The sequence below is a fragment of the Diaphorina citri genome, unplaced genomic scaffold (assembly GCF_000475195.1).
Source record: "Diaphorina citri unplaced genomic scaffold, Diaci psyllid genome assembly version 1.1 scaffold2562, whole genome shotgun sequence".
In the NCBI taxonomy this organism is placed as follows: domain Eukaryota; kingdom Metazoa; phylum Arthropoda; class Insecta; order Hemiptera; family Psyllidae; genus Diaphorina; species Diaphorina citri.
In genome coordinates this window covers 1-9886 of record NW_007379982.1, presented here as the reverse complement: position 1 = coordinate 9886, position 9886 = coordinate 1, and the positions used below count along the sequence as shown (strand labels likewise).

Sequence of the window (9886 nt, the reverse complement as noted above, 5' to 3'; positions counted from 1 at the left end):
GGACAAGAAGCAACTTTTTGCTATGTCGGACCCCTCTATTTTACAATACAAACGACTATAACTAATTTTATACATATGTATCTATTGTACATAAAAACATACAAATTGTACATAATCAGGCATTAATCCCGGCCCTTAGTTGGAATATTTCACATATCTTTTTATTATAATTTCCTTGGTGGTCTTTTGTTAGCTTTGTTTGTAGATTTAAAATATTCCAATAAAGAAAATTATATAACAATATAAACAACAAGATATTATACATGTATCTACATTTTATTCAAACATCGTGTAAATACGAAAAACTGGTATGCATAGTTAGTTGTACATAAACCAGTTGGGTCTTACATAGTGAGGTAGGTTTTATGTAGGTACCTATCACACGCTATATTATTATTAAATTCATCTCGACGTCCAGTCAGTTGTGATCTAATGACGCAAATTCTCCTGTTATATGTTGACCGAAGTGGACCAAGAGTGACCAAAGCTGTCATGAAAATTTAATAGACCAGTTGCGCTCACTTAGGAGAGGTCTTAAAGTCAAAGAGCAGGAGAAATGAGGAACTAGAGAATTTTTATTTTTCTTCTACGACTTCTAGATCCGGAGATAAATCGATTTAAAATATACCGGTCAATCTTATTTGGTGACGTCACGGCATACGCTCCCGTACGCGATGACGTCACATCAACTGTTCCATTTCCTTATCTTTTGGTTTGTCATCCTAGAATAGGAATTTTGGTGCACTCGGCATATCCACTAAATTAATACTAGGTATTACTGATTCTTTCTCTTTCAATCCAATATGTTAAAAACATTATTGTAGTAACATTGACTCATCCACTAAAACACATGCTTGTTTGCCTTAGTTACCTACGAGTATACCTACCTTTCTTCAGTTCCTGTATACCTCTACGTTTCTTTTTCCTTAGATGAACGCAGTGTAACTATGATCAGATCCAAAAGCTTCATCACCAAGACAAAGGATTTCAAAGACAATATTGAAAATATAGTTGGAGTGTTACAAGAACAAACAAAACGCCTTGTGGAACGTGAATCCAAACAGCATGAATATGTTTGGTCGAAAGATACACTTATTCAATATGGAACTGATACTGGACAATCTTATTCCTAACATTACCGGATCCAAGTATCCATCCAGGATATGAATATTAGCAGCATTGAGTATCTTATTAGACGCCGTCACACAGTTATAAGAGTTGACAAGAACAGTACTCAAAATAAACAAAAAATGGTACCTAAAGAAATTATACACAATACATTTATCATACAAATATTTTAATTTATAAGTATTTACATACATGGTTGGGAATTAAATCTCAAAATACACATCTCTGTTTAAATTCCTGAAATCTTTTTCCTGCTACCCATATAGATTTAACTAATTTCCCTTCACAGTCATCACAAAATGTCATCAAATAAATATTACCTACATCTAAAAAAACCTGAGAACACAATTTCATAGTAATGGCCAGACAAGAAGCAACTTTTTGCAATGTCGGACCCCTCTATTTTACAATAGAAACGACTATACTAATTTTATACATATCTATTGTACATAAAAACATACAAATTGTACATGGATAATCAGGCATTAATCCCGGCCCTTAGTTGGAATATTTCACATATCTTTTTATTATAATTTCCTTGATAGTCTTTTGTTAGCTTTGTTTGTAGATTTAAAATATTCAGTGTTATGTGTAACAGACCTGCATATACGTACCTAGTTAGGTAAATGGGTACGTAGCATGCATTTTTGGACATTTTGCCCTTTGTTAGCTTCATATTTCTTAAAACTCCAACCTCAGTGGTGCAGTTGTTAACGCGTTGGACTTTGGATCTGGAGGTTGGTGGTTCAAGTCCAAGTCATGTCATGAAATTTATCTAGGTGAAATAATCAGGGAACGATGTTTGTGACAAGCATTTAAATATGCTTAACACAATTAGAATTCCTTTTTTTTTATTTCTTAAAACTTCTGAAAAGGTGCACCATCGTTACATTCGGAACTAAAACGTGGTATCAACAGTGTCACCCCAAGCAACAAAAGCAGATGAATACTTATTACCGATCTCCAAAAAAAAAAAAAATGTTTTCTTTTTTTCTTCTTCTTCTTCTTCTTCTTCTTCTTCTTCTTCTTTAATAGAGGTTTGAGAGAGGGAACTGTAACGGCTAAGGTCATATCGTCCCGAAATCGAAAAGAGAAGGACATGGTAAGAAGGATAGGAGAAAGCCAGCTGTTCCGAGGACGAACCTTATCCGTTCAGGATAAAATCCGCCCCGGGCGGGAATCGAACCCGCGGCCTAACACTTATAAAGTAGACACTACCAACCAAGATAACTATAGTTAAGGCTGGCTGATCACGGAGATAGAAAAAAATCTACAAGCCCCGTTAGCCCCGGCCTAGATAAAATCCGCCCCGGGCGAGAATCGAACCCGCGGCCTAACACTTATAAAGTAGACACTACCAACCAAGATAACTATAGTTAAGGCTGGCTGATCACGGAGATAGAAAAAAATCTACAAGCCTCGTTAGCCCCGGCCTAGAGCGTAGTGCGCTGCACTTTTGGCAACACTGTATTCTTTCTTCTCAACTCTAACCTCCTTGTCGGACATGTTTTTTTCTTCGAGGTTTTTTTTTTTTTTTCAAACAAACAAAAACATAACACAAAACAAGAAGGAAGAAGGAGAAGGGGAAAGAGTTCAAGGAAAAATCAAAAATTCCCCCCCGGCCTAGAGCGTAGTGCGCTGCACTTTTGGCAACACTGTATTCTTTCTTCTCAACTCTAACCTCCTTGTCGGACATGTTTTTTTTTGTTTTTTTTTTTATTTTTTTTTCAAACAAACAAAACACAAAACAAGAACAAGAAGGAGAAGGGGAAAGAGTTCAAGGAAAAAAAATAAAAAATCAAAAATTCTCTGCCTGTGCCTGGGAAATCAGACAAATTTCAAACAAATTCACTGAAACTGACTGTTTTCTGATCCAGCGTTCAATTTACTTCAGTCTACTGCAGTCGCTAGTCAAATAGTCACTCTACAACAGTAACAACACCAGAGTGTCAGTGTCAGTGACCGAAAGAAACAACCTATCAGAACATTCCAATCAAATCTGAGGATGGATGTGTCAGAAATCAGCATCCCTGTTCCATGGGGCCACATCGCAGGTAAATAACATTCTTACATTAAGCACTAAGGGGCTGGGCCCACAATTTCAGTTTAAACTTGGGGTAATTATTCAGAAGCCATCACAATGAACAAGAAAACTCCTTTTTGTATTCATCCTAATTATAAAAACACTTGTCACTGCTTGTTTGTGACATCTCCTTTTTGTAGCAAATTTTCAGAGGATGGATGTGTCAGAAATCAGCATCCCTGTTCCATGGGGCCACATCGCAGGTAAATAACATTCTTATATTAAGCACTAAGGGGCTAGACCCACAATTTCAGTTTAAACTTGGGGTAATTATTCAGAAGCCATCACAATGAACAAGAAAGCTCCTTTTTGTATTCATCCTAACTATAAAAACACTTGTCACTGCTCGTTTGTGACATCATTTTGTAGCAAATTTTCCTAGACCAGACTTCTGAACAAGTACCACACATGGTTTAAAATCATGTTAATCTGGTATTTATTGCAATGTCCATAACTGAATATCGTAAAACTCTTGATACAAGGGAGAATACTTGCTTTAAAAATGTCTTGAACATTTTTCTGAGGTCTGTAAAAAAAGACACTGATAATTATCAAATTATAATTATTTTAACCAAATGGATTAAGGAATCTAATTTGTCAGTTTCTAGATTAAAATTTAGTGAGTCAGATTTTCAACGCTTATCCCTGATGTGCTTACAAGGCTGATGTGCTACCAACCAATGTAACTACCTAGGCTGTTCATTGATATTGGGGTCAGGTCTACAGTCTCCTGTTGACTTTGTTGATTTTTGTACAGTTTTTCATGTATCTACATTATGCTCATTTTCCTTTTACAATCTTAATGGTGGTAGTTGAGGAAAATAAGGAAATTGAACATTGCCTGGCATTTAACCATCACTGCATACTAACTGTCCTAAAAATTGTAAAAGGAAAAAAAAAAAAAATCTGATCCAGCGTTCAATTTACTTCAGTCTACTGCAGTCGCTAGTCAAATAGTCACTCTACAACAGTAACAACACCAGAGTGTCAGTGACCGAAAGAAACAACCTATCAGAACATTCCAATCAAATCTGAGGATGGATGTGTCAGAAATCAGCATCCCTGTTCCATGGGGCCACATCGCAGGTAAATAACATTCTTATATTAAGCACTAAGGGGCTGGGCCCACAATTTCAGTTTAAACTTGGGGTAATTATTCAGAAACCACCACTATGAACAACTTGAACAAGAAAGCTCCTTTCTGTATTCATCCTAACTATAAAAACACTTGTCACTGCTCGTTTGTGACATCTTTTTGTAGCAAATTTTCATAGACCAGACTTCTGAACAAGTGCCACACATGGTTTAAAATCATGTTAATGTAGTATTTATTGCAATGTCCATAACTGAATATCGTAAAACTCTTGATACAAGGGAGAATACTTTGCTTTAAAAATGTCCTAAATATTGTTTTGAGGTCTGTAAAAAAAGACACTGATAATTATCAAATTATAATTATTTTAACCAAATGGATTAAGGAATCTAATTTGTCAGTTTTTAGATTAAAATTACTTAAGTGAGTCAGATTTTCAACGCTTATGCCTGATGTGCTTACAAGGCAGATGTGCTACCAACCAATGTAACTACCTAGGCTGTTCATTGATATTCTGGTCCAGCTATTGGGGTCAGGTCTACAGTCTCCTGTTGACTTTGTTGATTTTTGTACAGTTTTTCATGTATCTACATTATGCTCATTTTCCTTTTACAATCTTAATGGTGGTAGTTGAAAATAAGGAAATTGAACATTGCCTGGTATTTAACCATCACTGCATACTAACTGTCCTAAAAATTGTAAAAGGAAAAAAAATTAAAAAAGACAATTCAGATTTGACTTTCAACAGAAAATATTTGGTGAGCTTTTGAGAATACTCAGATTCTCATCACCAGACCAAAAATTGCAAGAAAGGTATTTACTCTACAAACTCTGAGCACATGCATGTTTGGTATAACAACATAATGGTGATCTTTTTTTATCATATTATTTACCATCTAATAAAAAAGACAATTCAGATTTGACTTTCAACAGAAAATATTTGGTGAGCTTTTGAGAATACTCAGATTCTCATCATCAGACCAAAAATTGCAAGAGAGGTATTTACTCTACGAACTCTGAGCACTTGCATGTTTGGTATAACAACATAATGGTGATCTTTTTTTATTGTATTATTTACCATCAACTTTTTAATGTCCAATCTCACCACATAGAGTTTTCAGTTAATTCAGACACAGTGCCTCGTGTTTTCTTAACCTTACTCATCTTCCAAGGAAAAATTAAACAATGAAAGAAAAAACTCAAGACCCTCCATCATCCATTGAATGTGATTAGCATATAAAAGATACAAGTTTTCTACTTAAAAATAGTTTTTAAAGAAAAACAATTGGATTGTATCTCTTCTGTTTTTAGATTAAATTTAAAACTTGGATCCATCTTGTGAGATTGAAAAGAAAAAGCAGAAATAAGAAAACTTTACTCCTACAAGAAAACAGAGAAAAAGAAGAAGATCAAACAAAATTTTAATTTGTCAGAGGAAAATTTCCCTGACTCAAACAAATTTCATGCAAGAAAAGTTTGAATAAACATAAGACATTTAATTCAAGTACCTACTATTGTAGATTGTAAAAGTATCTACCCTGTTGGATAAATTGATCATAATTATTGTTAAATAAAGAATCAGATTTTTAAGAGACTTTCAGTTAATTCAGACACAGTGCCTCGTGTTTTCTTAACCTTACAGGAAAAATTAAACAATGAAAGAAAAAACTCAAGACCCTCCATCATCCATTAAATGTGATTAGCATATAAAAGATACAAGTTTTCTACTTAAAAATAGTTTTTAAAGAAAAACAATTGGGTTGTACTTATCTCTTCTGTTTTTAGATTAAATTTAAAACTTGGATCTGTCTTGTGAGATTGAAAAGAAAAAGCAGAAATAAGAAAACAACAATACAACCAGAAACATGGCATCTTAAGGCTAAATAATTGAGAAATCACACTGAAGAAAACTTTACTCCTACAAGAAAACAGAGAAAAAGAAGAAGATCAAACGAAATTTTAATTTGTCAGAGGAAAATTTCCCTGATTCAAACAAATTTCATGCAAGAAAAGTTTGAATAAACATAAGACATTTAATCAAGTACCTACTATTGTAGATTGTAAAAGTATCTACCCTGTTGGATAAATTGATCATCATTATTGTTAAATAAAGAATCAGGTTTTTAAGAGACTTGCATAATAAATTTCCCAAGTGAAATAAGAAAACTTTACTCCTACAAGAAAACAGAGAAAAAGAAGAAGATCAAACGAAATTTTAATTTGTCAGAGGAAAATTTCCCTGACTCAAACAAATTTCATGCAAGAAAAGTTTGAATAAACATAACACATTTAATCAAGTAGGTACCTACTATTGTAGATTGTAAAAGTATCTACCCTGTTGGATAAATTGATCCTAATTATTGTTAAATAAAGAATCAGATTTTTAAGAGACTTGCATAATAAATTTCCCAAGTATACAATGTGTGGCAGAACATGCTGTAATCTAAGCAAGGATATTTACATCAAGGCATCCTGTCAGTACAACAGTGCAAAGGCTTGCTATGAAACTCCACAGTATAAACATCTCAGTAACAATGGAAGGATATTTACATCAAGGCATCCTGTCAGTACAACAGTGCAAAGGCTTGCTATGAAACTCCACAGTATAAACATCTCAGTAACAATGACATGGACTATGCTCCTTCTATCAACTGTACACCACAGTCCATTACTCCGGTGTTGATATCTAGTGAGCATTTCAAAGGAGAATCTGATGTTGCCAACACTCTTGTCCCGATGTTATGGGGTATGATACCCCCCTGGCATAATGGGGATTATAGTAACCATGGGCTCTCTACTAATAACTGTCGCCTGGAGAACTGAGCATTTCAAAGGAGAATCTGATGTTGCCAACACTCTTGTCCCGATGTTATGGGGTATGATACCCCCCTGGCATAGTGGGGATTATGTGAGCATTTCAAAGGAGAATCTGATGTTGCCAACACTCTTGTCCCGATGTTATGGGGTATGATACCCCCCTGGCATAGTGGGGATTATGGTAACCATGGGCTCTCCACTAATAACTGTCGCCTGGAGAATATCACATCATCTAAACTTTACTCCCCCAGTCTGGAGCAAGGGAAGCGGTGTGTTGTCATGTGTGAGGGTTTCTACGAGTGGCAGACAACAAAGAAGACACCCAAGAAGCAGCCATACTTTGTGTATGCGACACAGAGTCCTGGAGTACAAGTAGAGAGTGTGACTAGTTGGAACAGTGGGGAATTTACCAAAGAGGCAGGATGGCGTCACATCATCTAAACTTTACTCCCCCAGTCTGGAGCAAGGGAAGCGGTGTGTTGTCATGTGTGAGGGTTTCTACGAGTGGCAGACAACGAAGAAGACACCCAAGAAGCAGCCGTACTTTGTGTATGCTACACAGAGTCCTGGAGTACAAGTAGAGAGTGTGACTAGTTGGAACAGTGGGGAATTTACCAAAGAGGCAGGATGGCAGCGACACAGAGTCCTGGAGTACAAGTAGAGAGTGTGACTAGTTGGAACAGTGGGGAATTTACCAAAGAGGCAGGATGGCGTGGACCTTTCTTGCTATATTTAGCGGGTGTATTCAACAAGTGGAAACATAAGGAAGGGGATTGGATCTACAGCTATTCCATTCTAACCATGGAAGCGAATGATCATTTCTCCTGGCTGCATCATCGTATGCCTGCAGTGCTCTCTAGTGAGAGAGAAGTGAATGAGTGGCTCAATTACACTGCAGTGTCTACGGGTCAGGCTTTGAATATGGTGAAGCCAGTGACGTCACTACAGTGGCATCCGGTGGATCATGGGGTGGGCAACTCTAGGAACAAATCAGACAAGTGTAATGTACGCATTGATCTGAGCAAGACGATGGAGGGCAAGTCAAGTCAATTGATGATGTCCTGGCTAGGGAGAGGTAGCTCGGGGAAGAGAGAAGCTTCATCTGATGAGCAGAATGCTAGCAAAAAGCAGAAGCCTAACTAAGAATAAGATATGATAAAGAGTAATTGATAAAAAATTTCCGATTCCAAGGATTGATAAGATTGATTGCACTTTTCACGCGCGCAAAAAAAAAAAAAAAAAAAAAAAAATGGTGTGAGAAGTATGATTGAATGATGTCAGTAGGTGTTGCCTCATGGAATACCTAGTCCCCTGATACTTAACTTGTGATGGTTTTATGTTGCATATCCGAACTTTGAAGCTTTGAACCTTTCTTTAATTGAAAACTGAAAACCTTTTAATTTTAGTTACTTTGTTTTTTACCTAACTCTTTACTTTTACAAAATATAAGTATTTTGAAGAAAATGGGAAAGCTCTTTTTTTTAGTTCCTCCACCTTTTTTTATCCACGATCTACGATATGTAGGTACAACAAGCTGTGCAATTGTGCAAGGAATATACGAATTATACCATTCACCTTGGCATTCTTGCTCAGTAGGTACACGAGATTGATTTATGATGAGAAGATAATTTATCCATAAATTAATTGAAACAATATCTACTATAATCATGATTATTATGAATGATAAACAATACCTAGGTATAAATTTTCCAGGTCGATGTAATAGATTAGAATAAATTCGCAAAGCTAAAACTTACCATTGTGAGAAAAAAAACCCTGAATGGTGACAGCTAGTGCATCCACCTTCATACAAAGTTATTGCCATGTATATTAATGTAATTATCAGTTAGGTATTTAATTAAATTGAGAATAACTTAATTAATCTTACAACTTACATTGATATGTATTTATTTGTCTACCTTGACCTCGGTGGTACCGTTGTTAACCTGCCTCGGTAGTGTAGAAGTCAAGGCGCTCGCTTGGTGAACAGGAGGGCATGGGTTCAATCCCAGCAGAGAAACGGAATTTTGTCATTATTTATTTGATTTGTTGAAATTTGAAGACGAAATTGCAAAATATCTGTTCATTTATTTGAGGACAAAATTTGCCCACATAATAAGTAAATAGAGCTCTTGACTGGTTTTGAGTAAATAGGTAGAGATTACCTTTGGGTGTTAATTTTGCTTCCAATCCTTCCACTTAAGACTATATTATCATTGTTAGGTGTTCGCCTGCTGAATGACTGACTTGCCACGTGGAAAATTCTACACAACATATTTTATTGTAGGTAGTTACCTATGTGTTATTCTATTCATAAGTAGATACTATATAGGTACAACTAAGTAGGTAGTGTTGTAGTAGGTGAATATGTGCATAAGTTCTCTTATAAATATGCTAATAGGTCTGATACTATGTTCATTCAGACCTTGTTGATTTGGGCAGTTTAATTTGTAAGTAAAATTACGTCTATAAAATTCATTATGATAACACACATGGTAAAATTATAAATTTTCCTGTCTTTATATGAAGTTACTTGTCTCTACATTTTGGTCAATTCTTGCACCTAGACCTAGAGCAATTATCTATGGGAAAACTCGTCCTCTACAATAATATTATACAATAATACGAGTGAGGACTCGGTAATATCGAGCGTAATGCACGATTATACAAACCTTAGTCCTTAGTGGTCACCCCAGGCAGGCAGGCAGGCAAGGAATCTGATGGCATGTCCTTGTGTTATTATGTTCCAGCCAAGGCCTGGGGTG

At 35.8% G+C, this 9886-nt stretch overlaps 1 protein-coding gene across 1 annotated transcript; it reads left to right on the top strand.

Moving 5' to 3' along the window:
* Positions 1 to 6471: 6471 nt before the first annotated feature.
* Positions 6472 to 8506, top strand: LOC103519145 (embryonic stem cell-specific 5-hydroxymethylcytosine-binding protein). Its single transcript, XM_026830742.1, has 4 exons — positions 6472 to 6771; positions 6861 to 7124; positions 7203 to 7538; positions 7824 to 8506. The coding sequence occupies exons 1-4, from the start codon at positions 6724 to 6726 to the stop codon at positions 8262 to 8264; spliced, it is 1089 nt and encodes a 362-aa protein (XP_026686543.1). The 5' UTR covers positions 6472 to 6723; the 3' UTR covers positions 8265 to 8506.
* Positions 8507 to 9886: the final 1380 nt, after the last annotated feature.

What these genes read in the sequence shown, in the direction of transcription:
- LOC103519145 (XM_026830742.1), top strand. Translation starts at nt 6,724, where the DNA reads ATGTGTGGCAGAACATGCTGTAATCTAAGCAAGGATATTTACATCAAG. An exon ending in GCAAGGATATTTACATCAAG is followed by an intron (nt 6,772 to 6,860) that starts GCATCCTGTCAG and finishes ATTTACATCAAG; the next exon opens with GCATCCTGTCAGTACAACAG. An exon ending in ATAACTGTCGCCTGGAGAAC is followed by an intron (nt 7,125 to 7,202) that starts TGAGCATTTCAA and finishes CCCCTGGCATAG; the next exon opens with TGGGGATTATGTGAGCATTT.